Here is a 25,307-nt window from a genome sequence, read left to right as displayed (position 1 = left end):
GGGCACCGCTGCCTCGTCCGCAGCGGGCTGGGGGATTTATGGGACCCGTGTCCGCTGGGAAGGTGTCGGGGCTCTGGCTGCGCACACGCCGCCCCAGGCAGGACACCGGCCAATCTCCTCCCCGCGGGGGCCAGGCTCAGCTGGGATGGACCCACTTCGGTGCCTTATTGGCTTCTGTGGCCACGTGACCGCGCTGAAAAACATCATAATTAAGCTACAAAACGCTGCCCATAAACTAGCATTAGAAAGTGACAGCGGAGATAAGTGGGACCCCCGCGGCAGATAACGCGCCAGGGGAGAGAGACCCCGTGGGGAGGCGGGGGGCACTGGCGGGCGGCGGCGAGCGCGCCAGCACCCACGGCCACGCTGATTTACGGCCCGGGGCAGGAGGGAGGGGGCCGCGGGCGCTGGGCAGGACGCCTTCGGGAGAAGCGCTAGCCCGTTGCACCCACCCAGCACCAGGACCTGCAGCCGGGGCCTCCCTGGCCCCGAGGGGTCTCCTCCGCAAGGGAGGGTGGGAAGGGGCTCCTCCATGCGTGGGGCCCTGTGCCCGGGCTCCCTGCGAACTCGCGGCACCCACAGCCAGCAGCTCCACATGTGCTGAAACGGCACTGGAGGAAAGTGAGTCCCCTCTGCCGGGGACGCGGCAGGGCAGCCAAGCCCCTGCAGTGGAGGCGTCTGCCGCATATGGGCTCTCCCACCCTCCATTGCCGGGTTCGATCCTGACCCGTGGGCACCGCGCTGGCTGCAGGGCTTGGGTTTCCAATTGCCCTGCGAAAACACGAGGGCAGCAAGGCCAGGCGCGGGGGCAAGAGGCCACAAGCGACACCTCCCATCCTGCTGGAGCGGGGACTTGCTCCCGCCGCCGGCCCCACGCTCCGGCCATCCATCACCGCGGCGTCTCCCTGTGTGTTTGTGCAGAGGGCCCCGCTCTTCGCCTTGTCCCACAGCGACGACGGCCCTGCCAGTGGGCTGGCTGCCACGGCCCCGAGCCCCTGCGCTGGCACCCAGCGCGGTGTGGCAGGACCCACAATCCCGGGCTCCCGGGTCGGGGAAAGGCTCATCCCCGCTCAGCACTGGCCAGGGTGCAGCCCTGACACAGCACAACAGTGACGGGCCCCGTGGCACGCTCACGCCGTGCCGGCGGGAGCAGGGAGCCCCCGGTGCTGCGGCCGCGGCGAGAGGAGCGGGAGCAGCGAGCTGCGCAGCCCTGCTTGTTTTTTCCTCACTCTGCAGCTGAAGAGAGAAGACAAACTAATGAAAACAGAGCTCTGGAAGAAGCTCCAGGCCCAGAGCGACTTCCGCCCCGATCCCCAGCAATTATCAGCCGCATGCCAGATGTTCCGATGCGATGCCAATGTCAGAGAAAATAAATCTGTGGCAGGTTCAAGGTCCCTGCCGGGCCGGCATGCAGCGGCTCGCGGCTCAGCACCACACGAGGCGGGGATGAAGCTGCGGGGCAGCCGCGGCCGCTTCCTCCCGCCGGGCATTGTTCCCCCGGGAAGCCCCGGCCTCACGCTGGCCGCTTGCTATTTTTGCAGCAAGGTGCTTTCAGGGGTAAATACGTCCCCGCCGGCCTTGGGCACTTTCCTTTGCACGGGCCCTTGCCAAGGCCGTGGCCCGGCTTCTGCAGCGGGCGTGCGGCCCCGGGTCAGGGCCAGTACATGGGCCGTGGTGCAGCCCGGCAGGTCCCCGGCCAGCGGTGGCCGGAGGGCGGATTTGGGAACACGCGCTCCGGCGTGGCCGCGCAGGGGCTGGGCAGAGCCGGCTCCGGGCAGGGCGGGTGCGTAGGGCTCCGGCACCGGGGACGGCCAGGTCCCTCTGCACCACCGGTGCCAGCACCAACACGGGGGCCCTTTGCAGCGGCAGCACCGACCTCTTGCCGGTGCTGCCGCTCCCTTCCCTGCCCTGTGCTGGGCTTGCGCTGGGAACTCAGGACCAGTGGTGCCTGCGGGGACGCTGGATAACCCGGGCAGCGCGTGCCCACGCAGGCAGGAGCAGCCAGCACACGCGGAGCCCGTGCTGAAGGCTGTGCGCAGCCCCAGGGGTCCCTAGGGACAGGGAGGAGGTGCAGCCTGGGGTGACATTTTGGTGGCCACAGCACCCATGAGGGAGGGACAGGGCGGCCCTGGGCTTCCAGCCACATCAGTCCCTGGGGATGTGCTGGGGAAGGGACGGCTGCTGTTCGGGGCCGGGGATGGGCCCCAAAGTCACTGCCCTGCTGCAGCATTGCCATGGCCAAGGGACCGGCACAGCCCCTGCTTCGTGCTCCCGATGGGCCCAAGCACCGGCACGTCTGCCACCAAAGCCAGCAACTGCCCTGCCCCATCTCCTCCCAGCCGGGCTGTGGGGCCGGCACAGCCGTGGCTCAGCCAGAGCCCATGGAGCCGCACCACCTGCTGTGGGACGCAGCCATGCTTTGGCTCCGTGCTGGTGCGTAGCCTTGATGCTCAGCAAAGCATATCTCCTTCTTGGATTTTATCTCCATCCACTCAGCTTATCGGCGGCGGGGCAGCCCTCCTGCCTGCGCCACGTTCCCGGAGCGTGCCTGCGGCAGGTGTGGTCAGCACTACTGTTTGCCAGATCTCACTGCCTGCACCACCAGCTGCCCGCAGTCCCTGACTCCGGGGCCCATGCCGATAACGTGTGCGCGGCGAGGACTTTGGCGATAGCGTTCCCGATGACATTACCTTGTCCCCTGCATTCTTCCGATGCCACGCACGCCTTCGCTCGGGGGTGCGGGCGGGCCCGGCGCATGGCGGCGTGTGCAGATGGTGTGCAGGCAGTGCCTGGAAGCGCTGGTGGTCTCCTCCCGGGGGGACTCATTGACATATCAGTCACATAGTTCTGCATAATTGGGACTTGGATGCAGCCTCTCTTTATGTTTCCTCTTGGCAGTTGCCAACAACATGAAGCACTCCTGGGTCAAAATGACAGCCTTTTGTTTACTACTCCTGCTTATGTGCCTCATTTTCTTCAAGGATAAAAGCTCTTTATAGGAATCTTTATTGTGATGAGGTTAGCAGAGAGAAAGATTTCTCTCCAGCTTTCTCTCTCTCTTTCACAGCTGATTAGCCGGGTCAGCCCACAGGGACAGCGATGCAGAGCTTGAATCCAATGCCTGCCTCGAGGTCCATCCAGCCACGAGCCGCATCTGCTCCGGCGCTGTCCTACCCCGCCGGCCCCGCCACCACGCAGCTCCGTGCAGGGTGCCCAGGCCGCCCTGCGGCATTGTGACACCGCTCCCCTCCAGCTCACGGGGGCTGCAGGGAGGGGATGCCACCAGCCCGAGCAAAGGTACCAAGAAACCCAACTGCTCCCGGGAGCTTGGGCAGGAACTTACCGGGAGCACACACCTCTCGAGCATGCTGTTACCGTGCCAGCTGTGGTGGCCCATCCTTTGTGTGACCTCTGCAGCGGTGACCAACCCCGTCAGAAACGCCAAGAGCAATTCTTGCACCTGCACTTGGCAAACCGAGACATGAGACTCGTGATGGTCAACTAAAAGGAGACCCACCAGTCTACGGCATGCAATGGACTGGTTTCCAGGTTTGAATTCCAGAGGGACAGAGACTGGGCGAGAGATGAGGAGACATGTGAGAGCAACGGGGTGACAAGAAGTTCAGGGAAGAGATGTGGCCGGTGAGGAGCATCAATGGAAGTCCTTTCCGCAGCCCGTGCCCAGCCCTGGAGGACAGCCCACAGGACCATCCCAGTAGATTCTTCACCCGTTGCTGGGCTGACACTACCACCACAGGCGTGGTGACCCAGCCTCACCTTGAGCCCTGTCCTGGCCAGTGGCCATGGGGTGACACTCCTGGGAACAGCAACTCTTTTCAAGAGGAAAGCAGCTTATCCTTGAAAGTTACTTTGCGAAGGTCAAGAGTGGGACTGTGACAGAGCAGCCTGACAAACGCATCTCCCAAAGTCCTTGGGCCTGATAATGTATGTCCCATGCAATGTTGACACTAGTGATCCACCAAAGATCAGGTTAACAAGTTTGACGTTAGTGACAGCGTGATTTGTTCAGCACTGGCTCTGAATTCATAGAGCGGCTGGCCTTCGGTGATAAACTATTGCACTGCGCGCACGAGGCTGTGGCAGTTGTCACCAGCCCGAGCACCGAGATGAAAAGGAAGCAGAGCTCTAATCAAAATACAGTGGTCAGTAGAGGTTGAGCTGAAAATTAAAATGTGCTGGTACTTTTCCCACTCCACCCTTGCTTTCCAGGCAGCCCTTTGTGCCAGCGCGGGGCGAGGGGAGAGGCCACCCCGGTGCAGCTCCAGCGGCTCCTCTCGCCTGGTTTGAAGGCGAGGACAAACCCATCGCCCCACGTGTGCAAAGCATCCTCTGCCATCTCCCGGGGAGCCCCTGGTGCTGACCTTCAGGGCCCCCTTACGGGGAATAAATCCAGGGTGGTGCAGCGTCAAAGCTGCTCGAGCTGCACCGTGGAGGAGGAGAACCGCTGTAAATAAGAAAAATTAACACAATAGAGAGGGCAGGAGACGTGAGAGCGCTCGGCAGAGGAGTGGGGCAGCACGGCTCATGCCAGGATTGAAGCGAGGATGCGATAAACCCTCCGGAAGGAGTGCGGATGGTGTAGGCACGGTGCCGTGGAGGGGAGCGGGGACCTCGGGGGGAGACGGGCACCCTGCGGCGAGCAGCCTGGCAGGGGCAGAGGCAGCGCAGCCGTGAGGTCTGTGGAGGTACTGGGGGAGATGGAGCACATCTGGGGCCAGCATCAGCGGGGAGCTTTTCTGCAGAAACACCTCGAGATGGGCTGCTGGAGCAGTTCCCCCTCCTGAACTAGGCCGCCTCCTCCCTCTCCCCTCTGCTCAGCGCCTGCTCCTGCGATGCCCTCGGAAAGGGAACGCGCAGGGACCGTGGGACAGCGCGAGGTCATGACGCATGGCTGGAAGAAGCATCCTCCCCAAAAGTGAGCTGTCCTGCTGCAAGCTCAGGACCAGACCTCAGGCGAGGCTGAACGTGCTCAGTGCTGATTTGTGGTCCAACGCGTTCATTGCATCTGCTGTGAGGGATTCTTGCAAGCGCAGTGCTCCAGCCTGGGGGAACGGCCGCTTCGCCTGGCTGCAAACGACTGTCACGGGCCCAGGCCAGGGCAGAGCACTGCGCCGCCAGATTCCTGGCTTGGCCTGAGTTTTGAGACAGCTCTTCTGACCGTCCCCTGCTCCCCGGACCAAAGCCCCTTTTTAAGTCTGAACAAGCGGATTTCTGTTGTCTCTGGAGAACGGATAGCGGGGAATTTCCTAAGCACAAAAGCCGGTTGCAGGAGGACAGCCCTGCCCTCGCAGGGACCCCTCTGCTCCAGGCAGGACCCAGAGCCGCCGAGCCTCTCCTGGGAGCGCGGCCAGGGAGGGCTGAGCTCTGCACCCACCCGCCCTGCCCCAGGAACAAGCCTTCCCCCGGTGGGACACGCACCCACCAAGGGGGCCGAGGGCAGACACCCGGCAGCGCTGCCCCTCAGCCTCCCGACAGGGATGGCAGAGCCACGGGCCGGCTACCCCGCAGCCAGGGGTCACAGCAAAAGGGCAAGCGATGGAAAGAAAGCACCCCAAAACTGGCCAGCGAAGGAAAGCAGGCTCTCAGCCCGCACCCCTCTGCCCTGCGGCTGGGAACAGGCTCTGCCCCCCACAAAAACTGCTTGTTACAATCCAGCAGCGCCGTGTTCAAACCCAGGAGCTCCACTGGTGACGAAATCCTTCAGCTCAGGAAAAATACGGGGATGGCTGCATCCCTGTGTGCCAGAAGAGACTTAACTGCTATTTCTTTGCCATAGAATCTCCCCTTATTAAAATAAGTGGAAAAAAAAAAATCGTAAACGGCCTTAAGCACAAGAGCTCCTAAACATTAAAAAGGAAGAATTTCCATTTTTATGAGTTTAGCAACGCAGAAAGCGCGGCAGCCCCACGGGACGGAGCAGCGGAGCGCAGGGGCCGGCTGCTCACTTGGAGCAGCGCAGCGTCTCCCCGCGTGGGCCTTAACGTGCGCTCGCTAATAGGGGCAGAAATGTAAATATGGAAAGTGCTGCTTAATCTTTTAACACGCACCCACTTCAGCGATGTGGCAGATTGTGAAATGATTTCTGCCGTTTCTCTCCAGAGCACGCTGGTCAAGGATTTCTGGTGTGTTTGCTTGTTTGGATTATTCTTCCTGCCTGCAGCAGCCGTCGCCGCACGGGTCTCCTCCTGCTGCTGGTGCAAACCCTCCTCCCGCCGCGCCCGTGGCCACAGCTGCCCACCCAAACCACCGCGTATTCCGGCCATCCCATGGATAGGAACCCCCCGGGTGACAGCGGTGGCGTGGCCATGCCACATGTAACATGGCGGGCAGCCCCGGCTGCAACGGTGCAACGACCAAACGGAGAAAACCCATCCTCCTGCCTTCTCCTCTCTTGGCCTGGGCAGGGGAAGGGGACCACCGCGTCCATCGCACGGCAGGGCCCAGGACACCGTGCGAACCTTCGCTCTCACGTTGCTCCTGCTCGTGTCCCCCCCAGGTGCAGGCCCCCCGCCGACCCTGCCCTTAGCTGAGGCCGCTGCCAGTCCACGCTGCCGGCTGCCCAGGGCAGGGCTCGTGCGCCCGCCCGAGCCCCCAGCCACACCAACAGCACCAAGGCCTTCCCCAGGGCCACAAACGACTCCAGCCCTGGCTGCCCCACTGCAGGAGAGCGGCAGGCAGGGCAGAGCCGTGGCTGCCACCCGGCCCGTCACCCTGCTGACCGAGGGAGAGCCGCTGCTGAAAGGGGAAAGTGCAAGCGAACAGCGGACACCACCGGTGCAGAACAATTCACATTTATTAGTTCATACAGCTAACACTCGCTAAACATGCGTTCAACACTTATTGGTCACATTTCCACAGGTAGTCAAGTCACAGAGCAGAGCAGCGGAGCAGGGGCAGGTCGGGCTGACACGGACCCGCGCCGGTCCCGCCACGCAAGGGGGACCGGCTGTGCCACGGCGCGCCCGAGACGTGCCGGCAGAAACATTCATTTGGTCGTAGCGTAGTGACGGAAAGGCAGCTCCCGAGAGGCGCAGCACGGTGCCCGCTCCTCCTCGGGTGCTGCGGGGCGAGGGCGGCAGCAGCCGGACACACTCTCCTGCCCCGGCCCCGGCTCCGAGCGTGCCAACGTTCACCGTGTGTCATGCCGAGGCAACATCCTGCTTCCCTGATTTACACAAGGGATCATGGGAAAAATGAAGTGTTTTACTGGGAGAAACCATCACCTGGAACATCACCGGAAGGACCCGAAGACCGGGACCAACCCTTCTTGGAAACGTCCCACAAACCAGCGATGGGCCGACAAGCACACGGCGGCAAACCGGACCCGCTCCCTCCTTGAGCTGCCCAGCACGTTTCCACCCAGGACGTACGCACGAGGGCTCTGCGAGGTCCCAGGCTACAAGCGCAGCCTCTGCATCGCGTCCGCACCACGACAGAGCTGGAACCGGGCCCGTGGCTTGACGGGCACCAACAAAAAACAAACCGGCAAGAGCCACGTCCCGCCCCGCGGCTGCAGGCAGGGGCTGCGCTCCACCGGGAGGGATGCCAGAGCTCAGCCCTCCCCAGTGGGGCGCAGGCCTCCGCCTCGCACCGTGCAGGGACACACGGCCGCAGCCGCAGGACGCTGCCCGCGCTGTGAACAGCGGCTCGGCGCGGCAGTGGCTGCGGCGGGGCACCGCCACGGCACACCGGTGCCGGGCGAGAGAACGGCGTGCACAGCCCAGCGCCTTCCCGGGGGTCCAGGTGGGATGCAAGGTCAAAACCATCACCCGCAGGCTGAAATGCTGCGGCAGCGACCGGAACCCAGCCACAACCCACGGGAAGGGAAAGCAAGCTCCAGCCATCACCCCCCCAGTTCTTTGCTGGCAACAACACTGGCAGTATTTTGTTTTTCACACAATCCCTTTGAGATGATAAACAGGATGTCACACGAGGTAGTTTTGTTATGGAAATTGAGTCAATAATGTTATCAACTATTACAAGACATTTTATAAATTGAAAGAAAACAATGAATCACAAAAGGCTTTGTTAAGGTTGATCGTCATCTGGTTTCAATTTCTGTTTCTTTTTGCCCTTGGGGGCATTTCTTCCACTGAACCATGTTGCTTCTTTCATAGACTTGTTAGAGGTCAGCCGCACAGGAGCTCTCTTTAATTTTTTTTTTTTTTCCAAGGGGAAGATACTGCCTGGATTGGCCTCCCCAGCTTTTTGCACAGCTGGTTTAAACTCAGATTTGCAGATGCTGTGGGAAGGTGGGTTTCAGCCCTGCAAACGGGTGCTGACTTCTGCTCAGTGCTGGCACTGCCCGCACTGGGCTGGACGGGGCCTGCTGGGTACTCCTAGCAGCCGTAACGGAACTACGTTTACACGTCAGCACCTTTCTCAACTGGTCTGAATGAATCTACAACCTCACCGACCCATGAGGAGAAAGTTGTACTGACTGGAAATCAAAATGCTCTAATTCATAAGCAACAAAATGAGTACAGAACACTGGGACTGGCTGCCAGGGCCTCTGCCACGTTGAGAAACTCCCATTTTCCCCTTTTCCACGGGCACTCAAACACATTTAACACCGAGGGCAGAAGGACGAGGTATTTGCAAACCACTTGGAATGTGGAAATACAAACTTCTCCCAGCCCTAGGAGCTGATCTGCCTTCAGCGAAAGCGTGAAGTTGCCAAAAACGATGGTATTCTACACTTCACTCTTTCCCCGGCCCAACAGTGCCGGTGAGGAGGGCTGGGTGCCACAGGGCAGAGGGGCTGCAGCCAGAGCGGAGGCAGGGCAGGCCCGGGCCGGCGGGTCCTCCCCACAGCCCTGTCCAGCCCCTCGGCCTCTCCCGAAGCCCCTCGGCCGCCCGCGCCGCCCCAGGCTCGGCCCCGCTCTCCCCGCCAGCCCCTCGGGCAGAGCGGACCCGCTGCCAGCTCGTGTGAGGGCAACGCGAGCCGCAGGTCCCCTCGCCACCGCCCCGCAACAGCCCAAACGGCGACGTGCGTCTTGGGGATGCTTTTCCCATCAGACCACAGCTAAGCCTTCAGTAGGCAAACTTCCCACAAGCCAAACCAAAAGTTTTTCCCCCAAAATCTCCATAGGGGGCTTTATTCAGCTTTCAATGGGTCCTCCAAACAAGTCATGAAAGAAGCAACCGTTGCAACATCAAAACTAGGGTTTCTCTGGGTCACATTTTAAATACTTATCCCTGAGCTTCTGTGTATTGCAAACAACACACCGTGAACCCAGAGAAACGCCACAGCTTGATACTGACATCCTATGTATTACCCTCGATTTACACATCATCTACAACTTAAAAATTAGCTTCATACTTAAACTAGTTCCCCAAGTTTCCCCCTTTCTCCTGCCCTTTATGTGGCAGGGATGATTGCCGCTTATAATCCTGAGAAATACAGAAATAACAACATTTTCACAGACACCAAGCTTCATAGCTTCAAATCAAAACCAAGAAAGAAGAAAGAATGAACGGTAAATAGCACATTCACAGGAGAATCTTTTTTTTTTTTCGTTTTTAAAAATGTAGTAAAGATAAAAGAAATTCAAGTGTGTTTTTTTTTTTTTAAAAAGGTTGGTTTGAAGGACAAGACTGTGCAGAAGCCTGAAGAGCAAAAGGCAGGCGGATCCTGCCACGTGCGGCAGAGGGAGGGACGGGCAGCAAGCGGCTCTCGACGTGAGCTCGAGCCTTTGCGTGGGCAGCCGCGGGGCAGGGGCACAGCCACCCCGGCCTCCCCGGCGAGCGCGAGCAGCCCTGCCGACAGCCGGAGCGCCCGGGAGCCCTGCTCGCTCTGCCGGCACCGCTCGCTCTCACGGGCTCGCTCGAGGCAACGCCGCAGCACGAGGAAAATGGGTGTTCCTGGGGCAGCAGCTCGCTGGCAAGGGTTGCCCCGCAGCTGGCAATCCGACTGACCGCTTTGCACCCATCGCCCTGAAAACGCCATGCCCCCCCCTTGGTCTCTGCGTGACGGGAGACGGCAAAAGCTCAGGACTGAAGAATTACAGAAAAATCCAGGGCTGGACCCCGACGACCCGAGGCAAGCAGTGCCCGTTCACAGCAGGCGTGAGAAGAAAAAGACAAACGCCCCTGGCATTATCCGTAATTAGAAGGTAACTAAAGCGTATGCAAAACGGCTGGAGAGTTAGCTCCTGCTGCATCCGTTTTGCCATGCCCAGAGCCCATCAGTTTAGACTGGCATCTCTGAGCACCCTGGTCGTCCCTCCGTCCCCCAGCCCTCTCGAGGGGCCGGGCATGCCGAGGACAAGGACTGGCTACTGACACGCACGGTGGGGTCAAGGCTCAGCTCACGGGACAGAAGCCTGACCCAAAGGCAGGCAGTGGAAGAAAACCCAGTTGCTTTCAAAAAGCTTTTGTTCAGGCCTGGGCCCTTGCCGCTCGAGCTTCAGTCCCTGCCATCAGCTGGCAGCAGCAATTTCTGCTCAGTTCTCTGCACTGGGTGACGAGCTTCCAGCTGTAGAACAGCAGCTGGGATAGCTCGGCAGAGTCCCTCTGAACACGTGAGCCCGAGCACTTCAAATTTATGTCCCAAATCTCTGTTCGGATTAAAAGTAACTCTTCAGCTTTCCATCTGCACAAATGCTATGAAGGAGAGGAGGGGGTCAGTCAGCCAATTTATCTTTCAAATAGGGGATAAAAATTGACTTGTCATGGCAGAAAATTCTACCAAAGACTATTATTGTTGATTGATTTCTCTATGACAGAAGGTCAGATAAGCAAGAGCAGATAGATACCAAAGATAATGAACTTCCCCCTACTAGCATTAAGCACAAATAAAATATGAGTCCCTGTAAACCGAATGTTACGTGAAGAATGGAACAAAAATTCCAACCTTTCCAGGGTGTCCTTCAAACCAAATTCACAAATACATCTAGTGACTGACCTAACGTCTCTACATCTCTAGCTACATTCCTACCTTCTCATAATACCTGAGTTTGCAATGCAACACATTCACTTTACCCTGTTTAAAAAATACAAGTCATTAGAGGACTCGGTGCAGAAGATATTAAGAATGACTGTCCAGTGAGCTAGACTCTGGTTCGGTATATTAGCGTCTTCCTTACTTGCCAGTTTAGTAAGGCTTTTCTACTCCCTACAACAAATGGGTTATTCGTTAGTGGATTCTGCTGCCAATCAACCTTCGTAACATTTGCTTTATACAACAGAAAGTAGAATGTTCTTGTCCATTCCTCATCATAAATGAATTTAGGGTTTTTTGTTGTTGTTGGTACAGCATTAGTCTTGGGAGTCTATTTTGGATAAACACAGAATACCTAACAGATTATTGTTGTTGGGTATTTGGCAATAAGATGACCACTTTTATGTACACTAATTAAAACAAACTCTTATTCATCAACAGATTATAATAATTCAGTAACTGTAGAATAAAATTACTCCTATGCAATTTTAACAATTCCTTGAGTGTATAAAAGCAAGCCAGCTTTTATATATGAGTGTATATAAGCACGCCAGAAGATAACCCGTAATAGAAAGATCATATCAAGCTATTTGGAAATTAAACTTAAAAGCTGAGAAATACTTTCTAACTTACAAACAGATATACTAAAATCTTCCCATTTACACTTGAGGTATAGGCTGTATGCAGAAGGCTTTCCTGAGAAATACGCGCTTGTCTCATTTTACAGTCAGAAAGTAAATGAGATTTACGGAACCACCTTTGGATTGTGAAGCTCTATCAAGCTGAACTGCTGCTGGGCCCAGCAGCTGTTACCCGTAACATCCTATTTAAATAATGAAAAATGAGCAGCTAGTGGACTTCTGGAAAAGGGAAACCATCAAGCTGGAAGATGCCCAAGCGGGACTGCAAAGAAGGCGATGCCGCCGTGGGTCGGTGGTCAGCCAGCAGCGGGTCTCTGAGGAGAGGTCTGACCGCAGCGGTCAGCACCGGGACACGGCACAGCTGCTGGCTGACCGAGATGGGCCAAGGCAGTGGTCACAGCCTCTCTCGGGCTGCAACTGAGGGAGCACCCGCCGGTTGAAGGGGTAGGAAAGATGACTTTGGTGAATGAGGGTTTCCTCCTGCTCACCATCACATTCATCTCACAGCAGCTCCAATACCTCTGAGCAGTACTCACTTCGTGCCACACGGCTGTCATCGGGACAAGGCAAAAAGGTAGCAACTGGTCCCTCCTACCCTGAAGGAGCAGAAGTTGTTTCCCAAAATATTTTTAAAACAGCATTCAAACATTTGTTGATGAACCCTCTTGCTATATAAACATCAGATTCATATCTAAGGACACAGGGCGGGATATCCAGCCAGGGTGGCACGGCTGCCTAGGAGAGTGACTGAGCCTTCGAACGTTAATTCTGAATGAAGGAGATGAGAACAGGAGCATCTCATCCAACCTCCCCACCACCACCACGAGCAGGAAGCCATGAGGTTACTCATGAGAATACCCAAGTTTAGATAAACACCAGCACTTAGCAATTACTCAACCAGCTAACCAGTTGTCATTAGACCAGTTCTCCGTGCGGTGGAGTGGTGTGGAGGTTGTGAGATGGAAAATCCAAGCCTTGCAACACCTCGGACAGAACAGTTTACCAAGTACTGCATTGATACCATTTTTCCTGGTAAGAAGGGATTCCACAAGCGGCAGAACGGTCCTGGCAGGGTATGACTATGGATCATGCGTTCCCCGAGTCCAGCAGAGAAAGCCACGCCAGAGGACACCGGAGTCCCTTACCCCGTTACACAGGTCACATTTAACCACAGGGCACGGTAACTGTTCCCAGAAACGGGCTGCTTGGGATTGCTGCAATGCAGAAGCCTCCTCAGTAGTCAGATACCACCTTGGAGGAATACACTGAAAGGGGCAATCCTGCCTCTTCTCTAAGTAGGTTTTTCCTGCTTTTGTGAGCCTAAAATGGATGTTAAGGAAGCGATGAGAAATTACTTGTGGTTCTCTAGCAACAAGAGTACCTTTGTGTAACGCCAGGAGTCTGCTACGAACTGCAGCAACCCAACGTCAGTCGGGTGGAAAGGTGTGCAGCAAGAGCGAGAGGCCAGCTGGTCAGGCCGGGGCTGGGGCAGAGCCCCCTCCTGCAGCTCCCAGCAGGGGACAGGGGCAGCGAGCCCCTCGCAGCTCGGGAGCACTTCGGTCCCGCTGCGGCAGGAGTCAAGCAAACCGCAGGAGCTACCACCTGCATCTGAAAACTGCCAGGGGAAAAGAAACCAACTGGCGAGACAGACTCTGCCTTCTTCTCCACTCCCTGCCTTTTTAAAATTGTTGTTGTATTTAAAGAAAAAAAGCTTGGCACTTCTCTAACACCCGCTTCTCCAAAATCGTCCATTTGGGATACTAACAGCTCTGTTGATGCGGTGAGGCCGTTCGCTCTCTATGACAAACGCTTTTGGATACAAATCATGGAAAGAGCAGTGCGTGAACAGCATCTTCTCCTTGAGGTAGTCTTAGTCATCTCGGTCCCCAGCCCCCAAAATACAAAAGAACTAACCCTAACAAACACTGTAACATTAAACATCTTCACATTCTGTAAACCGCTGGAGAATGCATCTGCTGCATTCATACAGAACCATGTGCATCGTGTTGAAGATCATACATTCAACTCTGTCGTGAAATAAATATATAGGAAAAAGAGTAAAAAAACAAAAACAAACAAAAAAGATTCTTGCTACAATGGCAGGGACGCCCACCGCCCCGTCTCCCGCCTGGATCGCGTTTGCCCCTCTCCCGAGGTGAGCCAGCTCCCTGCCTGAGGCTCAGCGTAAGGCACCGGCCGGGGCGAGCTGGGCTCACTCTTTGCTCACGCTCGTCTTGCAGGAATGTAGAACGGCCTTAAAAAGGAGAGGCAGCTGCTCCAGGGGGACATTCACCATTTTTCCTGGTAAGAAAAAAAACCAACAGAATTAGCAGCCACTCCTGAATCAGATTTCAGAGACACCTAAGCCAGCAACGCTGGAGATGGTTTTACCTTGAACCTCTCAGAGAAACAGTTAATCATCCTACTGCTACATTAGACATTTGATATTCATTTGGACACAACAGGATTTATTATTTACTGAATCAAAAGCTAAATAAATGGGCAAAGTCAGATCAAAATCATTTCTCCACAATGGAGCAGTATTTATAGAAACTGGGAAAGACTAAACCCCGTCTCTCTTCGAACTCCCTTGTTGATCTCAATGAGTAAATTACGAGAGCTACTCTGTGATTATTATCTAGTTCATTACAGCGGAGTAGGATGAAGCATACGGAGCCTTGACACGGGGAGGCAAGTGTCTCCCTTTGCCGTGACATTCAGGAACAAACAATGTTTTAGTAACACCAGACCTTGTAGATCTAATTAGTGACACAACTGCATTTGAAAGTTCACCTGCGGATTTCAGAGGTCCAGACGAGCTGAAACCCGGGGGTTACACTGCAGGTCTGCCCGCCGCTCTGCTTATCATCTGCTGCTTAATTAAGCGGCATTTCAGAGATCTCTCTATTTCTCATGAGAGAACTACTCAAACCAGGATTGCACCCCTTTGAGACAAAATGGCTCTGAGATGGGATTGAAAGGAAGAAAATAAAACCAGAACCTGACCGAAGTACCTAAAGGGCGGCAGGTGAGAGCAAGGCACGTCTCCTTGGGAGCAGGGGACCCAGGAGCGGGACGTAACGCCGCGTCCGGCAGCGTCACGGGGACAACTTGCACAGAACCAGTCTGGTGGGTGAGCTAGGGGTGATGGGAGATCAGCTTAAAGGGGGGGGAGAAGCTTCGATAGAAAAAGGTCCCACACAACCATCCTCCACCACAGCTGACAAGAATTTCACTGGTATAAATTAATTTTCTTTTAAAAGCAAATTTCATAACTTGCACACGATCCCAGTGGGAGAAGAGCTGAAAAAGTTACCTGCAATATATCGTATCTCTGGCAAACACATCATTAAATCCGGAAAACGGTTTGGCTGGTGTGGGTATTTGTACTCTGTGAAGTCCTGGCAAACATACCAATACCGCTTATTCAGCTGCTCCAGTTGGGACGCGTTAGTCAGACCCCTGATGTCTGAAAGTGGATACGATTAGAGTAATGAAAACATGACGAAAACATCCTAGAAGAGCAGCAGCCTCGCACTTATTGCCATTTCTCCAGGAAGACAGACTGATTGCTAAAACGCGAAGCTGGGTCCCTGCTTCGGAGACTGGCTTCGAGTGCCCAGTTAGACAAATACTGAAATTCCCGTCTCCCCTCCTGGCATGCCTGCATCGCGGATGCGTCTTTACACACGTGTCTGGGTACAGGATTTCCTTCCACAAAAGACCAGGATGAGAACGGCTAATGTCCTAAGCTGCTCATCTACAGAGCTCAACGAACGCTCTTGGAGATACAGCTCCAGCAACCTTAAATCCCCGCCCGGCTGGCGTAAAGCAGCTGTATGTCAAGGTTTAGTCCTCACAGTGGATTCAGCGTAATACTTCCTCAGACAGAAACATGTTGATTTTAGCTATATCATCTTGGCTGAGGAAAGCGCTCAACTCTATAATTCAAGGTATCATCATATTTCTCCCCATCTGCTTATGAATTATGTCATATGAGCTTTATAAACTTGTCAACTTCTTATTTTTAAATTTAGCTTTGCCAATGTCAGGCAACGTACACAAAGGAAAAATGGACGTTTCCAAGCTATCGAACTGGCAGGAAGTCCCACCGCCACCGTTCAGTGTGATCAACGGCATCGGCACGCTGCTGGGGGTCCTGGGCAGGATCCAGCGCGGAGGAGCAAGGAAGCCGCGGGCCCTCGGTGCGGGCTCAGTACTGTAAAACCATCTGACGGAAGAGGCATTTATCTACTGCCCAAAAGCTGACTTTTAAAAATAATTCTCAGGTATTTCACATAAAAAATTGCAAACTTCAACTAAAAATAAAAGACGACAGGAAGTTAATGAAAATACATTTTGGAAAACAATGGAGACAGCTCGAGAAGTGCATTATCCAGTGTCAGGAAACTGCCCAGGGAAGCAAACCGGAACCTCAGCCCGGCTCAGATTGAAGCGTCAGCACTATCTCCTGCTGGAAATGAGTGGGGGAGGAGAGCCCGCAGCACGTTTTTACAGACTGCAGCTATCTTTCACAGTACAAAAGACTTTGGGGACATTTATTTCCAAAATTACAGCGGAACACCATCCATTAAGCATTTGCCTCTCAACAGTTGTCTTCATTTACAATGTGAAGAAATGTGCGGCGAGGCCCCGCAGACGCAGCGTCCCAAAAAACAATCGGGAAAGGGACCCACAGGCAGTGGATTGAGACAGCGTACAAGAGTGGAGACAGGGACAAGCACTACTGAGGAACAAAACCGATCTGTTCCCAACGACTTCAGCCCACCACAGTTGTCAGGAAACAACCAGGACCTTCTCACGTGTTGAAGAATTACTCTGCGTGGATTTTGAAATGTCTAGGGTCTTGCGGCAGACTGGACTGCCAGCTTTAACGGGCTGGTTTAATCAACTGGAATATTCAATCCCTTCTCAGGCAGAATTCATTGCCTGCATATAAATACTTCATTCACGATTACTCTTCACCTTAAAGAGCTAGCATTAGGTATAGAATCTAAATAGCAGGAAGCCAACTAGGTGACCTGAAGGTAAATATTTTAAAGAGTCAGAAAAGCTCTAAAAAAAGGGAGGATTGGTTTTACAAATTCACCCTTTAAAGCAGAAAAACGGACAAGTACATTTTCTAGTCAGGAGTCTTTGCAAGGTTGTTATGCAAGCACTCAATGCTTACTTCAGAAAAAAAAGTCATGCAAATTAACTGGTTTTAAAGTACCATTTAGTTAATTGCCTAAACAGTTACCTAAAGCAACAATACTTTTAGATGACACATCTTTGCCTGATGAAAAGTTCGTTAGCAGCTGCTAAGTCATCACTCACCCAAACCTTATCGAGAAAGGTTTCACTGGCCTCTCTGCTCTGTTCTAATTCTGGTATCCGCACCGTTGGTACACATGTAAAAGGACACACTTACTGTCCTTGGCGTCTATATTTAAAGGCAATAAAAATTGGCTAAGCAAATGAATTCATTCACTTCCAGGATTCCTTCATGTGGTACACAAGTATCACACTCTGCACGTGTTTGGTCTGCACGACGGCAAACACGTGCAGAGAGGTTTCAGAGCTTGAGTCTCTTTGTGGGTCTCGGACCCCGACCTCCCATTTCTCAACAGGGAAGCAAAGACTGCTCAGACTGTTTCAGAGAATTTCTCCAGTGGGACTGACACCTTCTCTTTGCCAACTCACCTTGATTTAGGAAGTTAATGGCTTTCATACACGCGTACTCCTCGTTGCTGACCTTCAACTGGTTAAATTTGCGAAAGAGGTAGATCAACCGCTCCATCACCTCCATCCCCTCTTCACTGAATCTGGAGGACAGAGATCACACATCAACGTATACAGGACAAAGTCTGTACAATAAAGGCAAGAAACTTATTAAAATAACTTCAGAGATTTTAACATCTTGCAAGAGAATTAAAAAAAAAAATGTCATCGAAACTGCTTGAAGTCTGCTGGCACCATTAAGTTAAAGTAGAAGTAAGAAGGAAAATGACTCAGTTACAAACTTGACTGTTACAGATATTTTAGCAAAAAAACATTTCTTGGTGACTCAGTTCATCACCAGCCTGCTCTGACAGAGGAAAAGGCTTGATGGAGGCAGGAATACGCAAAAACTTCTTGCATGCTTGTAGGCACACTGCTTTGCCTCTCTGCACTTGCATTTCCCCAGATTTCAATGAGGATTGTGCCTTCGCACTTTGCTGGGCTAATGGGAGGTGTAACTGAGCAGTTTGGGGAATGAGATAAGATTTCATAGAGAAGTGGAGTGATACTTGTCTTGTAGGACAAGAAAATATCCTGCAGAATGCCCCTTGTCCTGCCAGATGCAAGGGTGAGTAGGTATTCCCCATCTGCCTGGTGATGCACTGCACCTATCCACGAGGGAAAGCAGCTCACAGCCACCTCGCACAGCACTGCGCCTTACTCCTGACGGATGCTTTTGCAGGATAAAAGCACCTCTAGCAATTCTTGGAGTGCTTCCCCCACTTGGAGACAAGCCGCCCCCAGCAGCGTTTCACGTGTTCTCGCCCCTCACTGCCTCACACCTTTCTTCAATTTGTGCTTTCCACCACTTGCAGCAGCCCAACGTGTCCTGCCCTGGCCACCAGCAGAAACGCCGACGCATCCTTGGGGGCCCGGAGGTGTTCCCCGGGACTGCACAGCACCCTGCACCCCGCCTGAGACCTGGGACTGGGGCCGCCTTACAGCACGTTACAGAGGAACACTGGCTCTCTGCCACAAACACACCCCACCTGACATCCAAGTTGTTGGGTTTTTTAAAACAAACCCCTCTATTCTACAAAGCTGATAAATTAATTTTATCAGTTGCCTGTTGAATCAGTGCAGAACCCGGGCTTTGGCTCTGCACAGCACATTTCAATGCATCGGCCGAACGGATGGCTGCTGCGGCGGTACAGGACTGCAGGAACACGGACCCCAGACCCTGCTGCACAGAAACCCCCAGAGCAAAGTCCATTTCCAACAGCAAAAGTGCCTGCAGTTTCTCATATCCGTAGAGTGCCGTTGGACATAGCCTTGTTTTAAACACTGAGGAATTACACCAACCCACGTACAACAGCGGCGCACACTTCATTTATCTGACAGACAGGTGAGGAAGCTCACCTCCCCCAAATTCCCAGGAGTGACTCACACAGATCCTGTATTTCCACACAGCCGTATTTATTGCCTGTTCATTATGGTTTGTTAGTCTTCCTCGGCTGAGAGCTTCTGGGGTGAGACATACTGCAGGAAGGCTGGGATCCTTCTCACAAATACAAATATGCATAAACCCACAAATAACCAATGTTAAAGGGAGTGAAACTGCAGGCTACGGTCTAAGGTTGAATTATGAATCAAAACTAAGGAACGCAAGCCGTTTCCTTCTAAACTTTCCCCCTCAAATAGGACATGCAGCATTCACTGCACTTAATAAATGTGAATCAAGGTCCAACCAGAAAAGCACTGCTGCTAGTGTGGACTGTCAGGGATCCTCCACTGGGATCTGGATCCACCACCTACACCCGCCCTGGAGTATCCCACCAGGTACAGCACACTCGTTTCTGAATTTGTACTGTTTGCTGAAAACAAGCCGCGCATTTCTCCGGAGCGTCCACGCTTGCCAAGGGAAGCCAGTGACACAGATGCGCAGGAGAGGGCACGCTGACGCACAGGGAACGTACATCTCCCCAAAATCTCCTGGGAAATTGCCTGATGGAGATTTTGTGGGTGCAGAACGAGGTTCTCCTGCAGAAGGGGGTGCCGGGCTTCTTCTTCAGGAGCGACGCCCCGCGCGTGCACCACGAAAAAGCCATGGTGTAAGCAACAGGCAGAAGCAGAGCGAGAGGGCACGGAGGGCTGCCAGTGCCCGCAGGCACGCTCTGGGACCATCCCACGCGTGCCAACGGCCAGAACAGCCTCTCGGGAACGCATCTCGCAGCAATACCCTTGGTTTCAAAGAAACCACATATTGCAAAAATGCTCAGAAGTGGGACAGAAGTGTTTAGGGAAGCTTCAGCTGCGCTCTGGCATTGTACAGCACAAAGAAGAAGAGTACAGCCAGAAAGCCATCTTTGAATAGAATAAAAATAGAACCTTTTTCACTGAATAATACCTTATTTTGGCATGTGTGTTTGTTTACTTCAAAGTTATTTGTAAAATGCATGGTAGAGTTTGACCTCAGAGAAGTGAAAACAAGCTATCTGAACTCCAGGTCACTTCTTCAAGAAAGTAATATTGTAAGTGATGAAAGCCTTGTCGGCTAATCTAAAGTTGTACAAGTTTTCTTGCTCTCAAGTTGACATTAAAAATCTTGCAGGTGCAAGATTGCAAAGCTCAAGAAGTTAATGAGCACAAAGACCACTCAGTCGTCTGTTGGGTTTAATTGTTTTTAGAGCATGCACATTTTTACCAGCCACTCATCACTTCATAAATCCAGGAGAGCTCTTCTCTCATTCCTGCAGTTGAACTGTCTTACTTTTCTGTGCATACTTTCCTCCCCCTTTCAAACAAAGCTGTTCTGTTTTTCACAGCCCTATTTCTTCTTGAGGACTGACTCCTCCACACACTTTTCCTCGCAGTTTACACCAGGCAAGTTTCTGGCTGGGAGTTATCGGGATCAGCTGGGGAGGAGAGGGAAGGGAAGCGCTATCAGGAGTGCTGGGGGAGGTCAGGAATCTATTCATTTCATATTCACCTCCAGAAAAACAGCACAATAAAAGAAAACATTTGATCTAGCAGGCAAACAGAACATTTAGTCAGTTGTTAGAAATGATTCAAACACAAGGGCTGGGGAGCTCATCCTATGCCTTCATTCATCACCTACCTAAGCGTTAGCATTGTTCCCATCATTTTGCTAAATGAGAACAGAAATTAACCCCAGAGCACCAGATTATCACAGCTCAGCGAAATTTCTCCAACCAGCTGTGAGATCTAATGAACTTCGGTTTGCAATCATTACTGATCAACGCCAGAGGAAACAGGGGCTCTTCGAGGAAACTCAAAAGTCGGACGCCTCTCCGTAAGAGCCCCTCGCAAATCCAAAGGGACCAGCTTTTCCACGAGCGCATCAGACAGGGAGACTGATCCCCATGAACTGCTGCCTGCAGACAGTCAAGCTACGGCTGAACTACCATAAAGGCAGCATGGGAGGGAGCCGTGCAGCTTGAGACCCCTCATCTGTGCAACCTCCCGCTAAATGGCTTTTTTGGTGTGCGTTTTCCCATCTTACTAATGACAATTAATGATACTTGAAAAGCTAAATCAGAAGAAGAGACTACAGAAACATCCCGCTCCCAAGAACACCTATTTTCATCCATGTGCATAGATCTTCTCTGAAGGACCTTCGAGGCAACCAGCTCTGAATTGCCGGTTTCTGAAGGGCGAGGATTCCTCCTTTGTCTTGTTTTCTTACCTCTCGCTCGTATTTATCGCAAACCCAAAATGAAACAAACACTTCTCTTTTGAGGCTCTGACCAGGACAGCAGGAACAAAAGGACGGCTGAATGCAGGAACAAGTGTTATTGTGGTTTTCTATGACCCTTACTGTTCCTCGCAGGAGCAGCACCAGATGCATGATGAATGGCCGGGCAGAACAGCGCCGCGGAGGAACCTGCCCCAGGAAATGAGACACCTGGGTCCAGCTCTCGGCTCCTCCGCCGTGGTCGTCAGCCAGCCAGCCCCTCCGGTTGTCAAAACAGACGCACAAAGGAACCTCAAAGAACCGTCAGATACTGCGATGGCTGAGGACCACAGCAGCATTTGAAATCACTGCTCATCAGACTCTTAGATCCCCTGGTGACTCTTGCAAAACCGCCAAGCCTAGCAAGGGCCGAGCGCAAACAGGGCAGATGTTAAAAGGGAGGGTGGGCAGCACTTTCCGTAAGTCCTACCTATTCTGCCATAATATTGTGAGACTCTGAGTCTGCTACCAAAAGGAGGATCTGTCTGGCACCAAGACTACAAAACAAAACACCCAAACCAAAAAACAACACCCTGACCAAAATGATAAATGCAAGGCAGGTTCCACAGAGCATCAGATAGCACGTACTATGGAAAAAACAAGAGCTAAGTTGCAACATCTTTAAATTTATGTAATCAAAACAATGAAATAGCAATTAATAATGAACACTTTGATAATACAGACAACCAGCTTTGTGAACAACCTTTCCACTGGCCCAAAGGGTTTTTAAACAAGACCTTCCGTTCTGTATCTCAGGGTTACCCAAAGTGTTGGTTAGTTTTATTCTCCCCATAAAAAAGGCGGTTTGTAGGGCTGCGCTGGAGGACAACAGCATTGCTATAGGAACTTCAAAAAGCACCACACTGCACTATGCACCTTCCCCTGCAGAAGGAAGTTTTGATTCAACACTGACTAACCATGCCGTACTTTCTAAGCCTGGAACAACCATGCCCTAAAAAACAGAAAAGGAAAACAGCAGCAGGTGAGGTGACCCGTCCCAGGAAAGGTGGTTAGCTGGCCACGGGGCGCCCGACCGCCATCCTCCCAAGGGCTCCTCCACCCCTAGATCTCGCTCCCTTACCCGCGGGCTCAGCCCGACGTCTCACCTGTGCAGCTCGTCATCAGAGGGAGAGTACTTGGAGGTGACGTCCGCAAGGTCACCAAAGATCTGCTTGCTGTAAACAGTCAGCGAGGAGAGCAGGATCAGCTCCTGCCACGTAGAGCTGAGCAGGCAGGTATAGTCCTTTATGGAGAGTTCGCAAAAGAACGGCAGCTTCTTGATCCAAGCAATCTGCCTGAAAAGCAATTCATCCGCCAGACGACACAACAACGCAAACAGCTCTGCCTGAGTCACTTTATACCTGCAGGCACAGTTAATATGAAGGCATAAAAACAATTAACAACATTGAATGACATCATCTGACGAGGCACTTGAAAAGCAAGGCAAATGCCACAGGAATTCACGTTCAAGTGCCCAACGTGCCGGTGCCCAGAGTGTCACCTGGTGGCGGGAGCCGCGATGGCCAGCAGCCAGCCTGCCCGGCCGGGGGCTGCGAGGGGAGACCCCCAGCTGCTGGGGTCACCCACCCGGCCAGCACCCAGCCTGCCGGCCACGGGGCAGCTCGGCCTCAGAGACAGCCCTGCAGCTCTCACCAACAGACAGACTACCCAGCTTTTTTCCACCCGTGTATATTTTTCCAGCTACCGTGCTTATTAATTTTTGTACAGTTAATGCAATCTCAGGGCTGAAACCCATCGAACCCGCTCCCATGCAGGCTCAGCCTGGCCACATAGCCTGAAACACCACGCAAGGTCCGTGCACGCCAGCTCCAGCCCCAGGCAAGGGCACAGGCCACCCACGGGACATGGTCTGGTTTGCTGCTTGCACTACGGCTGCATCTTCTCCCAGGAGACGTGCCCCCCGTGCCGATCGGGCCGTGAATGCATGCACCCAGCTGCCCGCCTCGCTGTCACCAGCCTCGGCCTCACAAGCTGCAGCTGCGTGTGCAGGCAGGGACAGCCGGACCCAAACGACAGCCAGGAACACACGGCTCTGGGCAGCCTCTTGCACCACAGCGTGCACACTCACCCGTCCTCAATGAGCATCGGTGTGCCGAGCGGCTCCAGGTCCTCCGCTGACACTAACTGATTGATGAGACTGTGCGACTGGGGGTCCAGGCTGCGCGTTTGGGGGGGCATCAGAGCCGAGTGAGCAGAATAGCTAAAAAGGTGCGGGAGGTACTGATAGTGCGTGGACACCGGCGTCCCGATATACTGATCCCTGAGTGCAGCGAATCCATTCAGCTCCACGGACCTACTGGAAAAGGAAAAGCTTTTTAATATACCCCCAAAATTCCACCCAATTCATTAAAACGTTGCATCCAGCTCCATCAGAAATGTTAATAAAAATAGGGAGAAAAAAACCAGAATGGAAAATGCCTTTGTATTTAAACCCTACACTGGAAATAACTGAGAGTCTGCAGACCAGACGCCTTACACTCGCCTCATGTTGAGCCTGGCTCGGCGCTAGTTCCACTTAACGGAGATCTGGGAACTGCTGCTGAGCAGCCATTCAGAGAGTAAACCAGAAACCCAACTGTATGAAGCATTTCCACTCTGGCTTCCTTAAAGGGCCAGAATTTAGGATTGTAAATTAAGAATTTGCACAGCCAGCGAACACAAATGTCTCCTAGCTTAAGATGCAACTGCAAGTGAATGGAATGCAAGTCTGAGATTCTTGCCATGCTTACAATCAAACGCTGCACTAACAGTAACTGACGTTAATATAACACCATCAATTAGTAATCCAAACGGAGTCATTTATTTTCAAAATCTGAGCACAGTGGAGAAAAAACAGCTTATACAGAATGAACAGTGAAAAGGAATCAAGTTCCCACGATGCACAGAAAAAACTGTCAATACAAATTAAGAGATCTACTTTAAATAGAATTTTAACTCAGTGTTGCCTTCTTTTTTATTTGCTCATGAGTGTTTCACCTCTCAGCTCAATTCTTTTCAATCCAGTGCTGTCTTTCTCAAAACGCAATTAGAGATGTAAGAATCTGCAGTATGCTCAGTTTACACAAAGACGCACTCGCGGTGTATTTTTCTTACATTGACCCAAGCGTCACTCAGGGGAAGACAGTCAAGATTACTGTAATACCAAATTCTTCCAGGAATCATTCCCACCTTGAAGATGGAGTAGAAACAGGTGAAGGCTGGTTGCTCTCAGAAACTCCATTTCCAGGGGAACTATGGTCACTGTCTCCATTGTTGCTCCATGACATGTTTGCCTCTCCCTCAAATTCTTGCCCAGACATAATTCTCTCAATCTCTTCCTCTGATATCTGTCAAATACAGGACCATTAGGGTTACCACAGCTGAGACGAGAAATAAGGCAGAGCCTCTGTACACGAACACCTTCACCATACGGCCACATCCAACAGAGCTGATACCACCCTGCACCAGGAGAAACGCTTCGCCATTCCTGCAGATACCTCATCTTCCCTTTACGTTTAACAAAGTACAGGGAAAATTCTATTTACAGCTAATCGTGGTGACCTCCAGTGCCTGCAGTACAATTCAAGTGACGGTAACACAGTAGACAGGAATGGACACATGAAAAGATGATGTCAAATACACACAGCAACGAGCCGTAAATCAGACGCTGTCACACAGTGAAAAACCTGGGAGTAATTGAGGCCAGTTCATTGGGAACATCACTCAGTACTTGGCAGAGGTAAAGGCAAAGGGAAGGTGGGGTAGGCTCCGGTTTGATAAAGCGACCGAGAGAGGCAAGGTGACATATATAAAATTAGTCAGGAAAACATTTACAGGGAATCATTGTTCACTATTTTTCCCCAGATAAGACTCAGGTGGCACCTAAAGAAGTAATCAAGCATCTAATACTTAAAACAAGTATTAGAGAGTAATATCTATGAAGCTAAAACGGACTAAAAAAAAATAAAAAATGGAGTTCACTGAAGTATAAAGTTTCAAGAAAGAGCGGGGTATGCTCCTGGAGAAACGTTGCATCAGTAGTGGGGAAAATGCAACATGAAGGTTTCTGGGCTTTTTTTTTTTTTTTAAATTCGGTGCATGTCCCTTAGTGAGGCTGGCACAAAATACGGAAAGGCCTCGAGTTAACATGCTGCAAGAAAGTGCAGTGAACTCTGAACATCATTTTTAAGAGCCAAACATTGCTTAGCCAGTTTATTCCAGTCTTGCA

At 52.6% G+C, this 25,307-nt stretch overlaps 1 protein-coding gene across 6 annotated transcripts in view; it reads right to left on the bottom strand.

Annotated features, from left to right (window-relative positions):
* Positions 1 to 7,992: 7,992 nt before the first annotated feature.
* The window catches only part of NR6A1 (nuclear receptor subfamily 6 group A member 1), a 99,710-nt gene continuing 82,395 nt past the window's right edge, over positions 7,993 to 25,307 (bottom strand). For 5 of the 6 annotated variants that reach the window (XM_072882794.1, XM_072882796.1, XM_072882797.1 and 2 more), the window contains 6 exons: positions 24,269 to 24,426; positions 23,169 to 23,396; positions 22,186 to 22,440; positions 17,308 to 17,429; positions 14,921 to 15,073; positions 7,993 to 13,905 (listed from right to left, as the gene is read on the bottom strand). In XM_072882794.1, the coding sequence (XP_072738895.1) occupies positions 13,817 to 13,905; positions 14,921 to 15,073; positions 17,308 to 17,429; positions 22,186 to 22,440; positions 23,169 to 23,396; positions 24,269 to 24,426 (1,005 nt within the window). In that variant the 3' untranslated portion in view covers positions 7,993 to 13,816. The remainder of the gene's footprint in view (positions 13,906 to 14,920; positions 15,074 to 17,307; positions 17,430 to 22,185; positions 22,441 to 23,168; positions 23,397 to 24,268; positions 24,427 to 25,307) is intronic. The other variant, XM_072882795.1, reaches the window with a different exon arrangement.

The sequence above is a fragment of the Ciconia boyciana genome, chromosome 18 (genome assembly GCF_034638445.1).
Source record: "Ciconia boyciana chromosome 18, ASM3463844v1, whole genome shotgun sequence".
In the NCBI taxonomy this organism is placed as follows: domain Eukaryota; kingdom Metazoa; phylum Chordata; class Aves; order Ciconiiformes; family Ciconiidae; genus Ciconia; species Ciconia boyciana.
This window is presented reverse-complemented; position numbering and strand designations above follow the sequence as displayed.